Source organism: Bos taurus, chromosome 29 (assembly GCF_002263795.3).
Source record: "Bos taurus isolate L1 Dominette 01449 registration number 42190680 breed Hereford chromosome 29, ARS-UCD2.0, whole genome shotgun sequence".
NCBI classification, from domain to species: Eukaryota; Metazoa; Chordata; class Mammalia; order Artiodactyla; family Bovidae; genus Bos; species Bos taurus.
The window spans coordinates 46039129-46063966 of NC_037356.1; the positions used below are offsets into that span (position 1 = coordinate 46039129).

At 48.6% G+C, this 24838-nt stretch overlaps 1 protein-coding gene across 16 annotated transcripts in view; it reads left to right on the forward strand.

Annotated features, from left to right (window-relative positions):
* The window catches only part of PPP6R3 (protein phosphatase 6 regulatory subunit 3), a 125207-nt gene extending 102324 nt beyond the window's left edge, over nt 1-22883 (forward strand). For 9 of the 16 annotated variants that reach the window (XM_059882911.1, XM_024987126.2, XM_059882912.1 and 6 more), the window contains 7 exons: nt 3797-3918; nt 8191-8344; nt 9686-9792; nt 11301-11451; nt 17231-17248; nt 17511-17630; nt 20671-22883. In XM_059882911.1, coding sequence (XP_059738894.1) covers nt 3797-3918; nt 8191-8344; nt 9686-9792; nt 11301-11451; nt 17231-17248; nt 17511-17630; nt 20671-20722 — 724 coding nt within the window. In that variant the 3' untranslated portion in view covers nt 20723-22883. 16 annotated transcript variants of the gene reach the window in all.
* Nucleotides 22884-24838: the final 1955 nt, after the last annotated feature.

Here is a 24838-nt window from a genome sequence, read left to right on the forward strand (position 1 = left end):
ACACATGAATTAAAGAAAAAAAGGGGGAATTTACACAGTATTTTGAATTGAAAGAAAATGGAAACTCAGTATTTATCGGGAAGTGGGTGTTGCAACTGAAATGTACTTAAAGGATCACTTTTAGCGTTACCTGCTTACATTAAAAAGGAAGAAGCAAATCAGTTCAGTTCAGTTCAGTTCAGTTGCTCAGTCGTGTCCGACTCTTTGCAACCCCATGAATCGCAGCATGCCAGGCCTCCCTGTCCATCACCAACTCCTGGAGTTCACTCAGACTCACGTCCATCGAGTCAGTGATGCCATCCAGCCATCTCATCCTCTGTCGTCCCCTTCTCCTCCTGCCCCCAATCCCTCCCAGCATCAGAGTCTTTTCCAATGAGTCAACTCTTCGCATGAGGTGGCCAAAGTACTGGAGTTTCAGCTTTAGCATCATTCCTTCCAAAGAAATCCCAGGGCTGATCTCCTTCAGAATGGACTGGTTGGATCTCCTTGCAGTCCAAGGGACTCTCAAGAGTCTTCTCCAACACCACAGTTCAAAAGCATCAATTCTTCGGCGCTCAGCCTTCTTCACAGTCCAACTCTCACATCCATACATGACCACAGGAAAAACCATAGCCTTGACTAGACGGACCTTTGTTGGCAAAGTAATAATGTCTCTGCTTTTGAATATGCTATCTAGGTTGGTCATAACTTTCCTTCCAAGGAGTAAGCGTCTTTTAACTTCATGGCTGCAATCACCATCTGCAGTGATTTTGGAGCCTCCAAAAATAAAGTCTGACACTGTTTTCCACTGTTTCCCCATCTATTTCCCATGAAGTGATGGGACCGGATGCCATGATCTTCGTTTTCTGAATGTTGAGCTTTAAGCCAACTCTTTCACTCTCCACTTTCACTTTCATCAAGAGGCTTTTGAGTTCCTCTTCACTTTCTGCCATAAGGGTGGTGTCATCTGCATATCTGAGGTTATTGATATTTCTCCTGGCAATCTTGATTCCAGCTTGTGTTTCTTCCAGCCCAGCGTCTCTCATGATGTACTCTGCATATAAGTTAAATAAGCAGGGTGACAATATACAGCCTTGACGTACTCCTTTTCCTATTTGGAACCAGTCTGTTGTTCCATGTCCAGTTCTAACTGTTGCTTCCTGACCTGCATACAAATTTCTCAAGAGACAGATCAGGTGGTCTGGTATTTCCATCTCTTTCAGAATTTTCCACAGTTTATTGTGATCCACACAGCTTATTGTGACCTCAATTTCCACCATAAGAAATGGCCTGAAATATGAAACAGAAAAACAGTAGAGAAAATCATGATAATCGATGGGTCATAATTAAAAGTTGTTCTTTGAGAAGATTAATAAAATTGATATACCTCCTAGACAGAAGGATCAAGGAGAAAAGATACAAATTATTAATAATCAGGAACAGGACAGGTGACATCACTATGGATTCCACGGATATTAATAGGATAATAAGGAATACAAGGAGCAACTCTTTGCCAATAAATCTGACAGCTTAGGTGGTCTTTGAAAGACACAAACTACCAAACCTCAACCAAAAAGAGAAACGATAACCCAGATAGTCCTGTGTCTGCTGATGAAGTTGGATTTTTAGTGTAAAACTTCTCACATACATGCACAAAGACTCAAGGTCCAGAGGACTTTGTGAATTCTACCAAAGGTTTCAGGAAGGAATCACAGCAGTTTTTACGGAAGTTTTCATAAAATTGAAAAGGAGGGGGATAGTATCCGTCTCACTGTCTGAAGCCACCTCCTTGTAACTTGATACCAGAAGCTGGCATTGCATTATATGGTGTGAAAAGAGCACAGGTACAAAAGCTTCTTTAAAAATCTTAGGAAATGTCGGCAGCATTGGTGCATCATGACCATGCAAGATTTATTCCAGTAGTGCAGACTTGGTTTAACATTTGAAAGTCAGTAGGCATGTGGCTGAATTCAGCATCTGCTTCTGGTAGGGCTGCTCAGCAAACTGGAGACAAGGGAATGTCTTCAGTTTGCTTAAAGCTTGTGCATAAACCTACCAGTTGACATCCCACTTAATGGTGAAAGACTAAATGATTTCCTCCCAAGACTGGGAACACTATGAGGATGCCTGTTCTTAACCTCTGCTTTTCAGTTTGTGTTAGAGACGCTAGCCAGTGCAGTGAGTCAAGAAAAGGAAATAAATGGTATCTGATCGGAAAGGAAAAGTAAAAATTACCATTATTCACAGACAACGTGACTATCTATGTAGAAAGTTTGTTGGGATCTGCAAAAAGACTCCTAGAATAGTTTGGTGGGTTTAGCAAGATTGCACAATCTTGGATCAGTGTAATTGTTTTTCTACATACTGCAGCCAACAATTGGAATTAAAATTACTAAATAGTACTATTCACAGTGGCATCAAAATATTAGATATGTACAAATCTGACAGAAGATGTGCAAGGCTCATACACTAAGAACAGCTGAGAGAAATCAAGGCTTGATAAATGTTTATGATTTGGAAGACAATATTATTACGATGCCAGTTCTCCCCAGATCTGAATTGATCTGGAATCATTGCTGTTCTAAACAAAATCATAGCAGGTTTTTTGGTAGCTGTTGATAAGTTGATTTTTTAATTTATGTGAAGATGCAAAGGACCTAGAATAGCCAAAACAGCTTTCATAAAGAACAGTATTAACACTGCCTGACTTCTAGGTACAGTAGTTCAGACGGGTACATCAGGGGACAGAGTAGAGAGCCCATAAATAGGCCTACACACACACACAGACATCTGATTGATGGTAGCAGTGCAGAGGCATATCAGTGGAGAGAGGGTAGGCGTCTGAAGAAACAGAGCTAGAGTAGTTGGGCATTATATATGGGAAAATGACCTTGTTCTCTGTACGCTTACTATGTATATGTAGTAACCAAAAATGGATCTTATGTCTGAATCAGACACAGAAAACTTTAGTACTGGAAAATCTTTGTGACCTTGGGTGAGGCAAAGATCTCTGAAATAGAACACCGGAAGCACTATACGTGAAAAAAAATTGTGGTAAGTTAAGCTTTATCAAAATTGAACACTGATATTCTTCAAAAGACAATGTTAACGCAAGCACAAGGCATATGCACTAAGAGACAAAGTTTGCGAATCATGTATCTCATTAATGTAGAGCATATGAAGAGCTCTCCAAACTCTATAGTAAGGAGAAAAGACAGCCCAGTTTTTAAAATAGGCTGCTGCTGCTAAGTCACTTCAGTCGTGTCCGACTCTGTGCAACCCCATAAACGGCAGCCCACCAGGCTCCACCCTCCCTGGGATTCTCCAGGCAAGAACACTGAAGTGGGTTGCCATTGTCTTCTCCAATGCATGAAAGTGAAAGTGAAGTCACTCAGTCGTGTCCAACCCTTAGCGACCCCATGGACTGCAGCCCACCAGGCTCCTCCATCCATGGGTTTTCCAGGCAAGAGTACTGGAGTGGGTTGCCATTGCCTTCTCCGTAAAATAGGCTAAAGATGCTTGAGAACAGGAGGTGAGCACGTGAGAAGCAGCTCAGCATCTTTGGTCGTGAGGGAAGTGCGGACTCTCGCCACCAGGGGGCACCTCCACACCAGGCAGCTGCAAGGTATCCCAGCAGTCTGCAAGCACAGCCCCACTGGTAGCCACTGGTCCCCGGGTGGGGCGAGTCCTGACAGTGACAGGCACGTGGGACCCAGGTGAAGCGCAGCACAGTGTTTTTGTGTGGGATGTCTTTTTGAACCTTGGATTTAGCTGGGGGCCGATGTGCAGCAGTAATATTTTGGACTTTTCTCCTTAGCTCGGGGAGTACAGACAGTGAGGAAAGTACAGACTCTGAGGAAGAAGATGGAGCAAAACAAGACTTGTTTGAATCCAGCACTGCCAACACGGAGGACAAAATGGAGGTAGACCTGAGCGAACGTAAGTCGCCACCTTCTCTGTCAGCGCTGTGTGTGGAGGTGGCCCCAGAACCTGGGACAGCCTCTGAAGGGTAGTTAAGTGGGAGCACACGGTGTCATTTGAGTTCCCTTGGAGGTTTACGTCTCGGGGGCCAGGCCTGATGGGAGGAACCAGTCACACCTTTGATGAGAGGGTGTCTCTATGGTTTGGAAGCCCTCTGTGTGCATCTGGGTAGAGGACAGCAACACATCTGTAGGTCCATCCTCCGGCTGCAGGGACTGGGAACTGGAGCAGAAGGGGAGAGACTGTAGCTTCTGGGAAGATGAGGGAAGACTGTAGAATCAGGAGTGCTCCTAAACACAGGAAGTACCTCACGGAGCAGTTTTAAACAGGGTCTTCACAGTTTATGAATCCTGTAATCCTAAGATTTTCCCAGCTAAATGCTTATTTATGTTTTACCACTTGCTAAGAAGACTTAAGTTGACTGGCCTTTTAAAAAAATACTGTTAATGCCTAAAAGTTCAGACAGATTTTCACATGAAGTAGCCGTGTAGGTTGATACCGGGGCTTTCCTCCAGGCCACAGTGCTTCCTGTTGCCTGGGAGGGTTTTTATGCCTCCGTTCTAGAGGCTGAAACCCCACTCTGGGGGGTCAGGTTCAACCTCATTGTGACCTCGGAGCTTGGCAGGCATCCAGCAGACCCCGCGTGGTCCCCGTCCTCTCTCTCCTTCACGGCTCACCACCTTTAGGAGGACATGATGCCGTTCACACCAGCCGGCCTGTGTCAGGTTCCTGCTGTGTGCCAGGAGCTGGGGCACAGGCACGGCCTCCAGGGCCTCAGGGTCTCAGAGCAGATGGAGAGTGTGGGGAGAACGGGGACCCCGCTCCCCCAGGCCTCTGCAGAGCCCTCCCAGAGGACGGGGTGTGTCCCGAGGACAAGTAAGGATGAGTCCGCTTGCAGGAAAACTGCTCCTAGGAAGGCACAGGGACCCGTCGCTGGTGATCGCAGCTCAGGAAGGGTGGGATGGTGGAGATGAGGCCAGAGGCCGGAAGGAGAATTTTATTTTGGAGGTTGTAATCCTCCTCCTAAGGATTTTACTAAGAATCCCGTTAATTTATCTATTTTGACATGATTACTCTTGGTAGCAGTGTGAAAGCTGGATTGGAAAGTGTGCTTGGGGACAGGAAGACCAGCAGCGAGACTCAGTGTGAGATGTGAGAAACAGCGGGGGCTCATCAGGAGCGGGGGCAGGCGGCTGGAGGCCTTGAGCTCTCGGCTTGTGTGTGTGTGTGTGTGTGTGTGTGTGTGTGTGTGTTCACCTGTGTGGTTCAGTAGTGTTGTGTATTCACACTGTTGTGCAGTGGAGCCTCTAGAACTTTCTCACCTTGCAAAGCTGAAGCTATACCCATAAACAGCACTCGCCACTCCCCTTCCCCCAGCCCCTGGCCACCACCGTTCTACCTTCTGTCTCTGAATTTGACTCCTCTAGGGACCTCATCCTAAGTGGAATCATGGAGTATTTTGTCTTTTTGTGACTGGTTTACTTTCCTTAGCATGGTGCCCTCCAGGTTCATCCATGTTCAAGTGTGTAGCAGGATTTTATTATTCTTTGTTAAGGCTGAGTGGTATTTTGGAGTCTGTGGATCTGTGAGATCGCTGAGTGGGTGGTAAGTGTCTTGGGGAGAGACCATACACTTGGTGTGACTCACTCCCACTGTCCTGGTGTCTCTGGAGCTGGGTGTGGGGACAGGGAGAGACAAAGGGCGGGGGTGTGATGTTCACCCACAGGGCATGGCCTCGCAGGTCTCAGCCCTCCTGACCTTGCTGCTTGGGAAAGCTTTCTTTGCACTGGCAGGTCAGCTGGGGTTGAGGTGGGACCAGGGGTGGGGAGTGCTCCCCTCCAGGGCTCTGAGCTGCCTCAGCCTCTGACTTGAGAGCTTCCGCCGTCCACCCAATCTCTGCGGCTTCTTCCAGTTTTTCTTGACTGTTGAGAAGAGTTTCTCAATAGTTAATGTTAGAGTAATTCTGGGGAGCTAGTCTGGGAAAGACTGTCCTGGGATGATGATGATAGGAAATGACTAACAACAGTCATTTCTGTGTAGCCTGGTTTATTTGGATGGAGTGAGTCCAGAACTTTGCATATGGTGGGCAGCAGAAATACCTGTCACCTTCCCTGGAGGTGACAAATGGTAAAAAATCTGCCTGCAATTCAGGAGACCAGGGTTCAATTCCTGGGTCGGGAAGATCCCCTGGAGAAGGAAATGGCAACAAGCTCCAATATTCTTGCCTGGAGAATCCCCATGGACAGAGGAGCTTGGCAGGGTACAGTCTTTGGGGTCACAAAGAGTCAAACATGACTGAGTGACTAACACTTTCACTTTCTTGACTTTCTGAGGTTGCAGGTGAGGTTTTCAGACATTAAGGTCCTATTTCTTCTCAGAGCCCATGGAGCCCTGCCGCGTGGGTACGCAGACCAGAGGGCAGGAAGCTCAGAAACAGCCCTCCGTCAGTACCTGCTAGATGAGGCCCTCATTTAACCCTCAGGACTAAGTAGATGGTTTTATCGGAAGTGAAAAGATGAGGAAAGCTAGCCCAGGGGAGCTGAGTAAGTTGCCTGGAGTCCCGGGAAGGTCTGTAGGTTGGAGCACTTCTGTTACACACAGGTCCTTCTTGGTCGTTTGTCTTGAGGAGCATCCCCAAGTAGCTCGCGGATCCCGTAGCCTAGCATTCCTTCCTTACAGCCTGGAGCCTCCAGTTGTGATAGAGAGCATCCCTGATAAAGAGCGGTGGTCCCCACTGCCAGCTCGTCCGCAGCAAGCATTTGGGCATTCAGCATGGGGTACTGAGAAGGAACAGCACGGTGTGTGATGAGAGCAAGCAGACCTGATTTCGTCTGAAGGGACACACCTCGGGTGGCGACATTTAAACAGAGACAGAGACCGGCAGGACCCAGACCGCAGCAGGAGAGGAGCAGCACAGACAGGGCGCGTGGTCCCGCCACCCCCATCTCTGAGCACTCTCCCGTGCCTGCAGGACCTAGCAAGCCAGCGGGAACAGAGCTCCTCTCTGCTCTCAGAACTTCACTCCTGACACCAAATGTGTGAGTCTCCCACACAGCTCAGCCAAGGCACTGACCGTCTGAGTCAGGCCCGCGGGTTAGGGCTCGCTCGCCCCGCGAGTCGGCCGCCCGCCCCCACCCCCGGCCGGTACTTCTGACCAACTGGCTGTAAACTGGGAGTTCCCATGACCTCTTTGGGTTTGATTATTTGCTAGAACTGCTCATAGAATTCAGAAAAACCCTTTACCTACCATTACCAGTTGATATATTAAAGGCTACAGATGAACAGGACGGGTCCAGAGGGTCCCATGGGCAGGAACTTGGGTCCCCAGTGGAGTCTCATCTGCCACCTCTGTCCCCAGCCCCGAAGCCCTGCAGCTTAGGTGTTCATGGGGACCTTGCTAAGGGGGCATGATTGGTGAAATCTTTGGTCATTAGTGATTAACTTGACCTCTAGCCCCTTACCCTTCTAGAAGATTGTTGGGGGGGTAGGGAAGGGCCAAAAGTTCCAACCCTCTAAGCACTCGGTTGCCCCACTCCCCCAGTCCCTATCCTGAGGCTCTCCAGGAGCTCCCAGTCTCTTCTCATTAGATACAGAAACCTTTGTCACTTCAGAATGGCGGTGGGGCGGGCAGAGACTAAGTCTGTACTCCTCCTCGGGTCACGGGAAGCCCGCTGCTGTGCGTGCTCGGGTGAGGGCAGCTGTGAGAAGTACCACTGTGGACTGGGGGTGGGTGGGACGCCTTGAGGCTGTTCCCAGTTTACTGTGATTGAGTACTAACATGCTTTTACAAAACTATTGACTTTATACTCATTTTGGATTTGCAGAAAAGGTGCAGAGGTTGTCAGGGAGTGGCTGTATGCCCTGCGCCCATCTTCCTCCAAGCCTTCATGTGACCTTGGTGCCTTTGTCAGAGTCAGGAAATTAACGTCAGTGTATTGTTTTCTGTGTGACTTTGTATCCTTGTGTGTTAATCGCTGTTGGAAAAAAAATCACAGAAAGGGGAATTGCTAAGGGATCAAAGGAAACACACAGTTTTATAATAGACCTTATCGAATGGCCCTCCACGTGGTTGTGGCTTATCCACTCCCACCAGCAGTCCGTTAGAATACCCTTTGCCCCACACCTGCGGTCTTTTTTCTTTACTTACCACTGCACATCTGGTTTTGAAAAATGCTTGTGTTACATTAAATTACTGAAGCATTCTCAAAGTGGAATTCCTCCCCTTTTTAGCACCCAACTGGTCAGCCAACTTTGATGTCCCCATGGAGACGACGCACGGTGCTCCCTTAGACTCCGTGGGGTCTGACGTCTGGAGCACGGAGGAGCCTATGCCGACGAAGGAGACAGGCTGGGCTTCTTTCTCAGAGTTCACGTCTTCCCTGAGGTGAGTGCGTGCGCGGCTCTCCCATCCTTCCCACCTGAGGACCGGGCGTGAGGCATGTTCCCAGTTGAATACAGTGCCTTAAACAAGATTGAAAAATCAACCGGGGGGATGTAGACACAGCTCTGAGTTACGAGGAAGCACCACCCTCTTCCTCCCTGCTCTCCTCCTGGGTGAGCTGGGAGGAGGAGTGGATGATAAAGTGGGTTGAGGAGATGGCCCAGGGAGTCAGGGGCAGAGTGCTGACGGTGGAGCCCGGGAGTTCCTGAGGGGCACCTCCGTGGAGAGCGTTATGGAGACACTGCGTGTACCTTGCATTTAATAGATGATACTGAACGTACATTCCGCTTGGAGCTAATCTAGTACTGTAAATTTAGGGGTAGGTGTGTCAGATGTGACTGTCAGTCTTGTTAATTACATTAGTCTGAGCAACAGCAACTGATCATTTTGTAGTTTTCCTGAATGATATTGTCAGCTTTGAGTATTAACCATGGATTTCATGTCTCCTTACACTTATTTTGATTTGCTTACTGTTGTTTCATTTTGTCTCCTGAAAAAATGGGGTGGAGGTTTCCACCCCCCGACTTGAAAGACTTGCTTTCCCTGTTCTAACAAGACATGTTTTTAAATAGTCACTGTAATGGCAAAGATTAGAAAACAACCCGATGTGAGCTAGCAGTTACCATTGTAGACAAATCAGGAGAGGAGACTAAAACCCACGTTGCTTCATATCACCTCTGATAGTAGCAGTAAGCCGTTACTCAGAGGTGAAGTGAGGTTTATGGAAAATGTCTCCAAGATACAAGGAGATGCTGGTTCTCCTCCGGTACAGGGCAGCCAGGTTTCCGCCTCTTGCTCTTCTGGTTACTTGAGAATGCTGCTGAAGCAACTGCTTCCCTTTACAAGCCCTTGTGCACGGGCCATGTTGTCTCATTAAACATCATCAACAGGGCCAGGCCGTCTGGGCAGTTTGCCTAGAGGTGATAGGAGTTTTGTAAAAATGGAACTGTAGATACAGTTGATAGTGTACAGGGTATGCACTACTGTCCCAGCCTCGGGAGCCTGGTGCTTGTGTGAGCCTGAGGGGCTTGAGGGCATCTTGAGACTCTGGAAACCTCCGAGAAGTCCCCGTGTCGCTGCCCTGCTGACCCAACAGAACATCTCCCACCCTGGCTCATCTGCCACTCCACTCTGCCGTCCACACTCACATTTGTGTTTCTTGGAGTCTGTAACCAGCTGTGTCTCCACAGTGGATTTGAAACTAGTGTTCAAAGGTTTTCTGTGAATGATGATCCTGAGGGCCGTCTCCCACTGCTCACCTCTGAATTTTCTCTTTTCTAAAAGTACGAAAGATGCTTTAAGGAGTAATTCCCCAGTGGAGATGGAAACCAGCTCTGAGCCGATGGACCCTCTGACGCCCAGTGTGGCTGCGCTGGCCGTTCAGCCGGAAGGTGGGTCCAGGACCAGCGGACGCTCTCCTGGCGGGTGTCCGCTCTGGAACGTGACGCTGAGTTCCCTAGATCTGGGGAGTTGTCTTTGTCCACAAAGCATATTTCTAAAAAAGTTCAAGGGCTCAAAGGACCCAGGAAAATGAGATGTGGGTCTGATATCCTCAGGGCTTTGGGCGAAAAGCAGTTGTGTGTTTATTCCAGAACCACAGCATGCTGATCATAGAAAGAGTAAGGTATCTAAGTTGCCAGTTGTTCAGTCCCCTCAAGACAGGAAAGGAAACAGGCCCAGAAAGGACGAGGTCTTGGCCTGCAGCACCCGGGGGGTGAGACCAGCACTTGGGTGGGCGCTCCAGGCCTGGCTGCACCCCGTGCTCTTATTGCTGGGGGGTGCTGTCTGGGTGCATTTCAGGCTGTGTGGTGGTTTGTTTCTTTGCATCTTTATGAACAGGTGAAATGGCTGAGGTTGTCCAGTGGCTGTCTTACTCAGAATAGGCAGGTGTAGTTTGCATGGGCCCTGAACTGTTTCCAGCCTCATGATTAGGGCTGTGGGAAGTTGGTAAAGGGGCGAGAAGGAGGGCTTGACACGGCAGAGACAAAAAGGTCTCAGAAAATGCGGGTGCGTGTGTGGGCACAAGAGCCCAGGGGCAAGGGGGAGGAGCAACCCAGAGATCAGTGTTGCTTTTGTCATTCTTCTGAAAAGTGAAAGTGACGTCGCTCAGTCGTGTCAGACTCTGCGACCCCATGGACTGCAGCCCACCAGGCTCCTCCGTCCATGGCGTTTTCCAGGCAAGAGTACTGGAGTGGGGTGCCATTGCCTTCTCCAGGGGATCTTCCCCACCCAGGGATTGAAACTGGGTCTCCTGCCTTGTAGGCAGACGCTTTACTGTCTGAGCCACATTGTATATAGATGACCTAGTTTATCCCTGAGCAGTTCTGTAAGGGGGTTCAAACACCTCCAGTTTTGTTCATAAGAAAACTCAGGCCCAGGCTGGGTGGTTTGACCTGGCCTCTGAGGCCAGGTGTGAATTCAGATGCTCATCAGCGGTTTACCACATGACTCCCTCTCATAGGGCAAACAATGACCCACAGAGAACCCCAGCAAGGTAATTTAGCAGACAGGGAAAACAGGACCTGAGTCGTGGACAAGCGAGAGGTGCAGGGTGAACGAGAACAGTGCCGGCCGAATGATGGGTTGTGGCTACAGAATACTCGGCCGCCTACTCTGCCCTCTGTTGGCAGCTGGAGCAGTGAGGGGCAGGGCAGTCATCTGAGGACAGTTGAGTGTGCAGGTAGCGGGGAGACCGGTGGTCTAGCTGGTCCTGGGCTGTAGTCAGTGACCCTTGCAGCTTCTGTCTCGTGGGCATCATAAAGAGGCAGCAGCGGGCAGACCATCTCATGTCTCTGTCTCCAAACAGCTGAGGTGGCGCTGGGTGGGAGGGTCTGCACAGGGGGCGGCAGGTCCTAGTCCTTGTTGATGCACGTGACCATCAGCTGTGTGTTCTTTTCAGCGCCAGGCAGTGTGGCCATGGAAGCCAGCTCCGACGGCGAGGAGGATGCGGAAAGTACAGACAAGGTAACTGAGACAGTGATGAATGGCGGCATGAAGGAAACTCTCAGCCTCACTGTAGATGCCAAGACAGAAACTGCGGTCTTCAAAAGGTAACCAGGCTCGGTCATACTGGCAGCTTCAGGTTGTCGGGAGGGTGGTGGAGGAGAAGCCACAAATACTAACATCTGTAATTTGGTTGCAGTGTGGATTCAGACATTAGCCTGACATTGTTCTATTATTTCCATTAAATTTATTAAGTCTTAACAAAGAGATGGAGTTTGGCTCTCTCGGTGTCTGTGCCCTTCCCCTTTGAATAGTATTTTGAAGACTAAAGGTTGAAAAGACTGATCGGATTCAAAATACATGAGTTTGAAGAACTGACGACATACCTCTAGAAACAGGAATTGGATACAGGCAACAAAGCTGGGACCATCTAAACCATAAGTTCGGGTCTTATACAGATCATTTCCTCCAGATACAATGCAGCCAGCAGAATTCATGACAGAATGATAGCTTACAAAAACATATTTGGAAATTACCCTCACTTGTAAACTTATGTGTCAAAAAAGGAATCATAATGCAAATTAAAAGCAAAGCTGAAAAACTAGTGAAAAAGGTTCTACCAAAACCCACAGACTGCAGCTAACTCGGTGCTCAGAGCTCTGGTCTCCATCGTACACAGACCCTTTCGTATCACAAGAATAACGCGTCCCAGCTTGAGAAGCCAGCGCGAAACAAAGCATGAAAGAAGAGATGACTGTGGGCTGAGCTCACGCGTGGGTCTGTATGTAGATACTTTAAAGTTACGAGGTGGCAAACCGAATCTAGCAGTGTGGTTTTAACTCATGACCAGGGGTGTATCTCATGAATGCAAGGATATTACAGCATTTTAAAGATTACTGATGGTAATTCATAGATAAAAGGTTGGAAACCTTTTGGACTTTCAGTAGGTAAAAAAACATTTGATAAAAATTAAAGCTATTTGTGACCATTTAGCAAACTAGGAATAAGAAGCAGCTACTGATAAAGGTGTCCACTGAAAATCCACAGCAGACTCAATTCTTAACAGTGAAACATTATTTTGAAGAAATACTCATTTTCAAAGACAAGACAGACAGTGAGCCCTGCAGTTACTGCTTCTCATCAGCACTGTGCTGCTGGTCTTAGCACAAGCAGCATAAAATAAAAGTAAATAAAAGGCGTACAGATTCCAAAGAAGTAAAATGGTTATTGTTTATTTGCAGGGTCAGCTTGGTCACTCAGTCGTGTCTGACTCTTTGCGACCCCATGACTGCAGATTATTTGTAGCTTACAACTTGCTATATAAAAATTCCAGTGGAATCTGTATGTAAACATTAAAATTGCTAGTAAAGTTTAGCAAGTTTATTGAATACACGCACAAGTCGATTGCATCTTAGAAGCCAGCACAAGATGTCTTAGATGTGCCCCCTCCCCTTTACATGAAAAGTTAAACCTTGTCTGTATCTGAGACCGAAAGACCTAAATGCACAGGGGGAGACATCAGTACCGTGTTTCCTTGTTGTTCAGTCACCGAATCGTGTCAGACTCGGTGACCCCAGGGACTGCAGTACACCAGGCTTCTCCGTTCGTCACTATTTCCCAGAGTTTGCTCAAACTCCTGTGTATTAAGTTGGTGATGCTATCCAACCATCTCATCCTCTGTTGCCCCTTTCCCTTCCTACCCTCAGTCTTTGCCAGCATCAGTGGCCAAAGTATTAGAGCTTCAGTCCTTCCAATGAATATTCAGGGTTGGTTTCCTTTAGAATTGACTGGTTTGATCTCCCTGCAGTTTAAGGGCCTCTCAAGAGTCTTCTCCAGCACTACAATTCAAAAGCATCAATTCTTTGGTGCTCAGCCTTCATTATGGTCCAACTCTCTTATCTGTACATGACTCCTGGAAAAACCATTGCTTTGACTCTATGGACCATTGCCAGTAAAATGATGTCTCTGCTTTTTAATATGCTGTCTAGGTTTGTCATAGCTTTCCTTCCAGGGAGCAAGCATCTTTTAATTTCATGGCTACAGTTACCATCTGCAGTGATTTTGGAGCCCAGGAAAATAAAATCTGTCACTGTTTCCACTCTTTCCCCTTCTGTTTACCATGAAGTGATGGGACTGGATACCATGATCTTAGTTTTTTAATGTTGAGTTTTAAGCCAGCTTTTTCACTCTCCTGTTTCACTTTCCTCAAGAGGCTCTTTAGTTCCTCTTCACTTTCTGTCATTAGGGTGGTATCATCTGCATATCTGAGGTTGTTTATATTTTTCCCAGCACTCTTGCTTCCAGCTTGTGATTCATCCAGCCTGGCATTTCACTTGATGTACTCTGAATAGAAGTTAAATAAACAGGGTAACAGTGTATAGACTTGACATACTCCTTTCCCAATTTGGAACCAGTCTGTTGTTCCATGTCTTGTTCTAACTGTTGCTTCTTGACCTATATACAGGATTCTCAGGAGGCAGGTAAGGTGGTCTGGTATTCCCATCTCTTTTAAGAATTTTCCACAGTTTGTTGTGATCCATGCAGTCAAGGGCTTTAGCATAGTCAATGAAGCAGAAGTAGATGTTTTTCTGGAATTCCCTTGCTTTCTCTGTGATCCAAAGAATCTTGACAATTTGATCTCTGGTTCCTCTGCCTTTTCTAAGTCCATCTTGTACATCTGACAGTTCTCGGTTCATGTACTGATTACCTTGCTAGCATGTGAAATGAGTGCAGTTGTACTGTAGTTTGAACATTCTTTGGCATTGGCCTTCTTTGGGATTGGAATGAAAATGAAAACTGACCTTTCCAGTCCTATGGCCACTGGTGAGTTTTCCAAATTTGCTGGTGTATTGAGTGCAACACTTTCACAGCATCATCTTTTAGAATTTGAAACAGCTTAGTTGGAATTCCATCACCTCCACCAGCTTTGTTCATAGAAATGCTTCCTAAGGCCTAGTTGACTTCATACTCTAGGATGTCTGGCTGGAGGTGAGTGACCACACCATCGTGGGTCTCCGGGTTATTACGACCTTTGAGAGTTTGCTGATTACCATGTTTGCCAGAAGGGCTTCCCAGGTGGCACTCGTGGTGAAGAACCCGCCTGCCAGTGCGGGAGACGTAAGAGGTGCGGGTTCAGTCCCTGGGTCAAGAAAGCCCCTGCAGGAGGGCATGGCAACCCACTCCAGTTCTTGCCTGGAGAATCTCATGGACAGAGGAGCCTAGTGGGCCACAGTCCGTAGGGTCGCAAAGAGTCAAGACGCGACGAAGTGACTTCACAGCACGTATGCTAACTTTGGCATTGCTTCTCAATGGATTTCTCCTCAAAATCTCAATGGAGTTTTTTATGAAAGGGAGAAACTGATTGTAATTTTCAGAGAAGACCGAGGAGAGCCGTGAAGAGCAGGATCACTGTAAAGAGGAGAGTGAGGGGCCTCACCGTGGTAGCTGTCAGCGCTCACTGTTGCTAAGACGATGCCGTGGCCGTGGTGCAGGGCTGTGCGAGCAGACCCGTACACTGATGTGGTCAGGTGACAGTGAAGAGAGAAGGGACGGATAGATTGTAAATATCCATGTAAGAGAACAAGTTAAACCTCTGTTCTCGGTACGGGTATGAAAGACAAAGTTTCTAGTCTTCTAAAAGACACAATAAAGTGAAAGAAAAGACAAGTCATAACTAGCAAAGAAACACACAGGATATAGGGGGAACCTAATATCAAAGGACGAGACAGTAAATAACTTTTATAATTTGACAGAGGATACAAACAAGGCATTTGCAGAGGGAAAAGTGGACTGACTAATGGGCCAGGCCATGTCAGTGACGGTGCCAATTCAGTGCTGTCTCATGCATGTTACATGTTAATCTATTAATTCCTAAGTTGTTACAGAAAATAGAAAACGTGCCCAAACTGCCTGGACCTTTTTATGAAGCGGTGAAAACCTAATTCCAGAACCAGATGAAAATAATTACAGAAAATGATCAGCTTATGTCACTTACAGGCAAACTAAATGCAGAAATCCTATGTGAAATATCTGCTAACTGAACCTAATAGTATACACAAAAAATTCGTAATGATTGGTTCATTTCTCAACTGTAAAGATGGTTCAGCATCCTTAAGGTATACCAGAAATACTTCATAATGATCCGTTAGTTTATCCCTGAATTGTAAAGATGGTTCAACATTAGAAAATCTGTCTGGGTAATTCAGTGCATATTAACAGAATGAAGAAATCATTTGACATTTTTGATGAAGCGTTTGGGGGGAAAAAAAGTTGTATATGATTAAAACTGAAAGCACCATGGTTATCATCCCACTTTCCAGATGGGAAAATGCAGTACTGGGATGGAGTGGTGTGGTCAGTCTCATGGTAGTTAGAAGAAAACACAGTGTTCTGACCTGAGGGCAGTAAGGGGCTTCTTTTTTGAAACAAAACAAACTGCCTTTAAAAGCATAAACCTCACGCAGAGAATAGGATTGGGTTACATCACAGTGAAGAATTTCTGGTTGATAAATTACTGTAGACAAAATTAAGAGGCAAATGGCAGATTAAGGGGGAAAAGTTTACAGTTCTAAATCAGCCAGAAATTAGCATTTAATATTCAAACCAGTAAGGAAAAGAATGAAAATCCATATCGGAAAACAGGCAAAAAATAGCAACAGGCAGTTTATAGACAAGGAAACCCAAAGGGGCAAAAAGAAGAAAAACTCAGATTCTGAGAACTCAGACACATCTTACTAGAGCAGCAGGAGGGGAACAATGGGGAGCGTGAGTGTTGGTGGGTGTGGGGCTGCAGGAGCCCCAAGGCCCTGCTCGTGGTGGATGCTGACCGGGGCGGTCATTCTCGGGGGCAGTGGGGGCTTCCTTGTAGTTGGAAAGATGACTGTTTTCCAGTCCTGGATGTGAAGCCTGAGAGGGGCCCGAGTGGGTACCCTGGGCCGGAGGCAGGCAGTGGCGACTGTGCGGCTTTGTGTGTACAGGCTCTGGTCTCTGCGAGGTGCGCTGTGCGACGGGAGGTGGGCGCCTCGGGGTGCTGTGCTCCAGTCAGCAGGGCAGGCGGAGCTCCCAGCTGAGCTGGGACCGTCCCAAGGGCAGGGAGGGTGCGATTCACGGCTAGTCACGGGTCTCAGAATCCACATGGGTAAAATGACTGTACATTTTACAACAATGAAGGTAACAGGCATGGAACGCATCAGCATAGCAGTGTTGAGCAGGGAATGGAGAGTAGGGATGAATTAGGAGGAGGAATGGGCTAGACTTCGGGTCCCTTCCCATAAATGTATTGCCCCAAGCCATCTGAAAGCCACTCAGAAGTCATCCTAAAATGAGGTTTCTCACAAGCAGGTCGAAGATAGGACCCAGCACTAAGGATGGTGGGACCTGTAGCTGCCCTCAAGCTCCGTTTAGTGCTGTCTTGAATTGTGTCACCAAAAAAAAAGGGAAATCCAGACAGAATAGGCAAAAGTCTTAAGTTTCTAGTCCCCAGACAGTGGAGACGCCAGGAGCGTTGAAGGGGTGTTTCATGTCCCCAAGTCCTCTGACCCCTAAGGCTCGGTTTGCCTCGCTCCTGGCCACTGTTCCCGCTGTCTCCCGCCACGGTTTGTCCTTCTCAGGCCTTGTCAGAGACAGCTCGAGAAGCTGGTCCTGGCTCAGCTGCATGGCCTCCTGCTTCCGGGACCTCAGCCAGCAAGCCGATGGGGGGCTTGGCCCTGGGCGCAAAACCTTTAACTGAAGACTCGTTCCTTCAAACAGGTTCATTTGACACCTCCTCCGAGCCTGCAGTTTTGCTTATATGCAGTCGTGGACGTAGTATTCCCCCAAATACCTCATTTTAGGAGTATTCTGAAAGTCTTGTCCATTTCTTTTTCTGTTTTGCACCCTTGGCCTCAGAGTGTTGAGATCCTACCGGTATGTACAGTGCCGCAGGGCTGTTCTTTACCAGACACCAACCGCATCACATCGTCCCTCTCTCAGCTCCCACGTGTGTGGTCCTCCCGCTCTGTGGTCTCCCCGGCGTGTCTGTGGCCCCTGCGCCCCCTCCCCGAGCATGCTTAGCCCCGGGGCTTGGCTCCACGGCCACCATGACTTCAGAGCCATCGCATGCGTCCTCATCCTCCGCCTGCTGGTGCCACCTTGGCCTCTCACGCTGCCTGTCACCCTCTTTATGCAGTGAGGAAGGAAAACTGTCTACCTCTCAAGATGCTGCTTGTAAGGACGTGGAGGAGAGCCCTGAGACGGCGGAGGGCAAGTCTGTGGCCCCCCGGCCCCCCAGCAGCAGCCCAGAGCAGAGGTGAGTGCCTGCTTCCTGCCGGCCGTCTCAGCCCTGCCCCGCTTTGTCTCCTGGGAGCCGCGAGGGGCACGGGCCTCGGGGTGAGGGCCATTACAGCTGTCCTCAGCTCATCAGTAACTGCTCAGCACGGTGGTGTTCCTCAGTCCTGTATGGCAGCCAGGTGACTGAGCTGAGAACTCACGTGTCGCAGCGCGCCTCCTGGCCCAGAAGCTGAAAACTGTCTGCTTCTTGGAGGTAGTGTCACTGGTTCTCTGAGAAGTTGTTGGGGGTGGAAGGGCCTCTCATTCTGGCATACCCCCTCCTGTTTTTCTTGAAGGGGCACCAAGTTGGGGCTGATACTGAGCCCCTCCAGGATTGGGTTCCCTCTGTCCTGCAGTCACCCAGCTACCAAGACAAGCGGCTCCTGTGCCCACTTGTGCAGATGTGTCCACGTGACACTCAGGTGGCTTCCCAGAGTGCAGCTCCCTGTGTGTAAGCTCAGTGTTCTGAACTCTTAATGTGAGTCCGTCTTTGGTTTTATTTTTGCAAAATACTTATCTTGTCCGGATGAAGTATGAAGCTCCTACCTGCAGAGTCAAGGGATTTGCAGTATAACGTTCCCTCTCTAGTGGGCTTAAGCTTAGCCTGAGCCATTGGTCTGGAGGCACAGGCCAAGCCCCAGCCTTCGCCCGTCCCCGAGGGCGACCGTAGGCCCCACAAGCCAGGACAGCCTCCTCCTGCATCAGAGCTTGCCTTGGACCACACAGACCTCTGCTCAGCCCTGCACAGAGGGAGCTTTTTTGATTGAATATATCCAATATATATTGAATATATCCTATGTATATATATATATAGAATCAAAAAGATACCCTTTTTTGATTGTAGATTCCTTCCATAAGGAATAGAGGAACCTTAGGAAGCCTTTTCAGGGACGTGCTTTCTGCTCACCTGACCCCCCAAAATCCAGGCATTTTAGGGGCAGTATAACCAGTGGTTACCAGCAGGGGGCACTCTCGGTTCAAAAGTCCGTAAACCTCCTGTTCCTTGTGTAGCAAACCCAGCTTTTCATTCTCTTGAGGAATTACTGCTAGAATGAGGGCTTTGCTTTTGCAATTAATTACTTTGTATAAACTGAGTCGGTTATAAGAACTACTTGTACCTGTTGGCTCTAGTGGAGGATTTGGGAGGAAGAGTCCGAGGGGCCCTCTAGCTGTGGGGGTCCAGCCTGAGCTGTGCTGCTCAGGGTCTAGGTAAGTCATTTTTTGCCTGGAGTTTTTTCCTTTGTTTTTCCAGAGGTCCTCGTAGATCTGACCAGTTATCACCATCTCTACACTGTCTGCCCATAAATTTCCTTTATATTGTGCGCTGCCTACAACCTAGCTAACCCGCCTGCTCTGGAGTCGTGGCTCCTGGGTCTGCTTTCTCTGATGCGAGTGAGGCAGGCCTGTGGGAGCAGTTACTGGGCTCTGGAGTGCAGGGTGTCTGCCCCAGGGGAAACCTGCTGTGTTCTTCTCCAAGCCTGGAGACATCTCCCAACCTGCAGGCCTCAGGTGGCGGAGGAGCAGGAAGGGAGGGAGGGGGGCGTCACACACTGGGAAGCGGTTTGGTCCTGGTGATAGACCCACAGAGAACACGGGGGCATGAAGACTGCCTGCTGCCGGCTGAAGGACTGGAAGGGGTGCTCTGGGAAGCGGACTCCTGACCACAGGGACAGAGGCAGGCTTGCTGATGCAGCATGCCGCATTCCGAGAGCAGCGTATGTAAAGCGGTGCTGAAGATGGAGACAGCTGCTTGGGACTTCCGTGTGCAGTCTTACCCTCGGGTCCATCTACCAAACATGAGGCTTTAGGTGCACTGTTGACTTAAAGATGTCTGTTGCCACAAAACGTTACCTCTCAGTGTTGATCAGGTGTGTGTGGTGTTGTGCCCTTGGTGTGTAGACAGGCATTTTCATACGTTGTGGTCCTACTAGTCTCTGTGGGACTTACTGTCTCCCTTTTACAGGGGGAAAATAAGCTGAGAGAGGTGGAGAAATGTGCTGAAGATCACACAGCTTGCGGGTGGCGAAGGCAGGGCCCGTGTCTCTGTGGCGTAATGAGACAGCGTCCAGTGTGGGTCATGTCTGCCATGTGTGTGGAGCTGACTTCACGGGTCTCTGTTGGGACTGACGGGCTGAAGCGGTGGACGCCGGGTCAGGAGGCCTTGTGCTGCCCACCGTCAGCACTGTCTTCTTTCCGGGGTCTTCTCTGGAAGGTGTTGGGAGCACCGTGAAGGATCTCCTACGTGCTCCAGTTGTGTTTTTGGCAGGAATGTCCTGGGTACCCTGTCATCACACACACACACACACACACACACACACACACACCCCTGTCATCACACACACACACACACACACACACACACACACCCCCCTGTCATCACACACACACACACACACACACCCCTGTCATCACACACACACACACACACACACACCCCTGTCATCACACACACACACACACACACACCCACCCTCCCCCCAGCGTTACCCTGACCTTTGCTTCATGGGAATACGTGTTACAGGGCACACCTTTGTTCTCAAAGTTGGTCCTTTTAAGACAGACTTTTCTCTTGTTTCCCCTCACCCCTGCCCTACCTCTTCTCTGAGAAGCAGAATCCTACTTTTCCAAGTGAAATTTCATTTGGATGGCAGTGCATGGAACATGAAAAGCTGTGCTGAAGGAGGGGTGATCAGATAGCTACCGAAGGCTCAGGGAACAGTGGCTGCAGACCGCTGGCCCTTCTGTCCCCCTGCTTCTGGTGGCGAGGTGGGGAGGGCCTCCCAGCACCTGCTGCTCCGTAGCTCTTGTCAACCCCAGCCAAAGCTTAGAGCTGTGCGGTTAGTTTCTGGAGCTTTAGGAGCATTCACTTAAGAAGCGTTTTGTGGGGTGACTCCTGAATGCAGGCTTTGTTCTAGGCCCGCCTGAACAGTGTTCTGATGGACGTCGTCCACCCCCTCCAGGGGGGCGGCACGGCGTTGGTCTCTCTGGGAGTCCTGAGGCCGTCTCTCGCCCCCCTGCAGGACTGAGCAGCTGAGCGTGCCGGGCGACGTGGCGGTCAATGGCCCCGTATGATGAGGAGCCCCCCATGCTGCTGACCGAGGGCTGCGGGCGCCGCGCAGGTGGGGCTCCGGGCTGCGTGGGGAGCCCGCCGAGCCACCGCCGCTGCACTCACTCTGCAAGGGATCAGGACCAGCAAGCTTTCTATTCTAGTCTAAGACGCTGTACAGAGAAACCCAGACGTGTACAAATGTTGCACATTGACAAATACCAAGAATTTTTGCGTATGTTTATATTGTATTGTTCTAAATAATGGGTAGCCTGTGAAATAAGATCTTGCCACCCATGTAATAATAGTAGTAATACTATAGTTAAAATGGCTGTAAGAATAGTTTTATAAAAGTGAATACACAGATCTATTGTATTTGAAACATAACTATTTGACAATTATTAGTGTGACCAAAGTATTAGGCAGTTTTCATACATTTTTCACCTTGTACAAAATTCTGAATTCATTTTTCTTCCAGGTTGACAAGGAGTTGTAGGATTGAAATGCCCTCTAAGTGTTATTTTGGTTGTTCTAACTTACAAAAGTGATTTTGAATAAGAAATATTTGGTGTTCTTTTTATAACCAGTTTTTAATTGGTAACTGTTTTCTGTATTGTTTAAAAACGGATCAAAAAATGTAAGTCTATTGGTAGAGATTAAGTATTTATTGCTACAACTTAGTTGATAATTGTGTTACTGTAAAGCCATACGTTCTGTTAAAGTCTTGTTTGCTTGAACTGTTTATCCCTACAGGTGAAACACTAGAATATTGGGAGTGTACATGGCTTGTGGTTTGGGTTTTTTTTTTGTTTTATGTTTTGTTTTGGTTGTTCATCTGCCTTTTAACCCATTCACCAAAATTTACCTTGTTAATAACAAGCATCACCAATGAACATTTCAGAGCAATCTGCATCTGTAACATACCTGAATCGTATTAGGCAAGTCAGTGGGGAAATGCTCGTGCTGCTAATGGAATTAGAGTGCGTTCATTTTACAGGCTCGTCTTTTTAAACTAGAAACCAGAGTCCAGCACCTCAGCATGTTCATTGTTTTACTGTACCTTGTGAGGTTTTCACTCGTAAATTCTAAACCAGTGTATTTTTTTTTAGAACTGGTTTGTGTACATATATAGTGATTATGGATACTAATTCAGTGTAATTTATAATTTTCTATGTCGATATAAAAATACATCACAGCCTTCTCAACAGCTGCAGCAATATAGCGCACATTGCCGCACAGTCGGGTGGAAGGGTCAGATTACGTCACCTCTTGCTCTTGTAGATGCGAATCAGTTTTTCATTCTGTGATAGAAAATTATTCACGTATTTTTACATCATTTGTTTTTCCTGACCAGTATTTAAAACCAAAAGGATATTCTGAAAAATGGCCAACGATTTTTTTAGAAATAGCATCCCAAGCAGCGTGCCTAAACATTACATTGCATATGGAAATAAAAAAAATCAAATGTCTAATGCCTTATTTCTGGTTTACTTTTCCACTGTAAATGGTGTGGAGGCCCTTGGTGAGGTTTCCGGAGGCCGACTAGCCCCCAAGGACAGTGGGGCCAACCGCGTGCCCTGGGACAGTCAGTGGGGCTGCCACACTGGCCTCTGCACCAACTCAGGGACCCTTTCTGTCGGGAGCTCCTCTCAGAAGACACTGTCCTCGAGCACGCTGCCCTGGACCCTCAACGCCGCCAGAGGACAGGCCTCCCCTCGCTGGTCTCAAGGGTGCTGACCGACGCGGCCCGACCTCGGGAACTGCCGGCGGCCGGCGTGCCCTGGTCTGGCCTGGTGGAGAGCTCTGCAGGGGCCGCCTGGCTCCAGGGCTGCACACACAGTCCCGCACCCTCTGGATCTCCTCGGCCTCTGCACCTTCCCAAGGTAAACCCGGCATCTTGTTCATCCCACCCGCTGCTGATGGAAGGGCCCTTGGGGCTTCTCCTTGGGGTGTGTCCTGCTCGTCTCGCCTGGCAGGGAGGGGACACGGGTGGGCAGTGCAGAGCCTGTTGGGAGTGGGAGTCTGCCAGCCCCAGGGATTGGAGCGAGTACACGCTCATTGAGTTTCTACTTTAATTTTTGTGGGTTGGCCCTACTGAATGCAAGACTACAGATGTCTATAATACCAGACCTGTATTTAAAAAAAGAAAAAAACGACAAAATAAAGCCTGGTTCTTTGTTTCCAGAAGTCTTCTCTGTACCTTGCTTGGGCTCTAGTAACCAGACAGGGTTTGGGGCCGTGAGAGCACACCACCGGATTCTGAGGGGTCGGGCTCCCTGGCACAGGATCCTGGGCTGGCGAGAAGGAGCCATGCTGGGTGACGAGCTACACGCGTCCTGCCCCCGCGGCGAGAGCAGGCGGTGTCGACGGTGGGAGCACCGTGAGCCCAAGTCTTCCTGCTGTGTGTGTCCTCCGTGTTTAGCGCCTCCCCAGCCTGGGGCTCTGGCATCTAGACCCAGCAGTAACTTGGAGGTGAAACTTCTCAGTTGTTCCACAACACCACCGCCATGGCACAGCTGCTCGCTGTCCCTGTTTCCCCATCTGTTTGCATGAGAAAATGTCCCCCTGGTTGGTACCCGTCCTCCAGAGCCAGCTGGTCACCAGGCCCCTGTGTTAGTCTGGACACACACCTCTACGTACCTGGACACCGCGGGACCTGCCAGGCTCTCAGGGCCAAGGCATCAAGGGCACCAGGGCCAGCTGGCACTGACATACTCACAAGTCACTCCACCCGCACAAGATGGAGAACTTTTCTGTCTCAGCTGCTTTTTCCGTCACATGGGAAAACCACAGCAATGAGTTCATGGATATAAAACAAGAAATGTTAGTATGAACGCCCTGCTCGCTTCTCCAGCTGCTAATGTCACCTACTGGCCTTTGCAAATCTTGGCTTCGAGCCTGGGTTTGAGCTGTTTACAGCCTGCACCTCTGGAGAACTCAGGTGCCTTCGCTCCAGAAAGATGGATTTAGTAATTTTCCTGCCTCAGGGTCAGCTACCTCTCGCGTCTGGCGCAACACCTGTGTTCAGTTTTGTCGGGACGGAGCCACGCCCCTTGCTTTGTCCAGTGTCTGCTGCTCCTGGACCCCGGGGACAGGCCAGGAGTCGAGTTGCTTGCCTCACTCCACAGCCAGCCTCTCCTTTGATTCAGTTTCTTTGTCTGCTTCCTGTTCCTGTCCTTACTGATGCCTTTCCTGCTGAGCCCTTCATTTCAGTGGTCAGTGTCTGGGCTTTGCCCTTACCATCTCTGCCAGTCCTTCATCGCTTACCTAGTGAACAGAACAAAGTGCTGCCTTTGAATTTGTTCCCTGAGATGGCTTGTATGTGCCGAAAGATGAGGGCCACTCAGCTGACGGTGTTTCATACCACATGACGTAAGATGTTGGGTGGTTCTGTTTTTATTTCTCCTGTACGGTTCTCTGCTTGTTAACCAAAACTGAGATCTTCAAGCACTGTCCTAAAAGCTTTATGTGCATTAACTTTCCTTCACAGCAGTTTTATGAGATGGACGGCTGTCCTCATTTCACACAGGGATGAGAGGGGCACAGATGTTAGTTTTGTGAAGGTTAACTTCAGGATTTAAAGAGCAGTGCTCAGTGTGGAAACGCTCAGCTCATGTCAGCTGCTGCTATCAGTAGCTGTTGGTTACTGTGGTACACGACCAAGCAGGTCGTTATGGTGTTTATTTTTTTCTTAGAATTTGTCAGTTTGGTGTCAGAGTAGAGCAGTGAGTGGAGACTGTCAAACATTGTTTAGTGGCCGGTAGAACAATAGAATGTTACAGGCATTGCAGTAGGCAAAGCCAGGTAGTGAACAAAACAGTTTGAACACGGACCAGTGTGTGTATGAGAATCACACTTGGCGGGGTTACAAGAGCAGTGGCTTCTGAGGGGCGCACACTTGCTCCTGGATCCAACCCCAGCTGGCTGCTCTCGTGGTCACTGGCGTTGTGTAGTTGCAACAGAGGCCATGTGGCCTGCAGACCCCAACACGTTTATTCTCTGGCGCTTACAGAGAAAGCTCGCTGGCCCCTGAAATAGGTCAGTGAAACGGAATAGAAGCCAGGAGTACACTCACAGGTACATGGTGAGTTAATTTCAACAACATTGCCAAGGCAGTTACACAGGGAAAGGAAAGTCTTTTC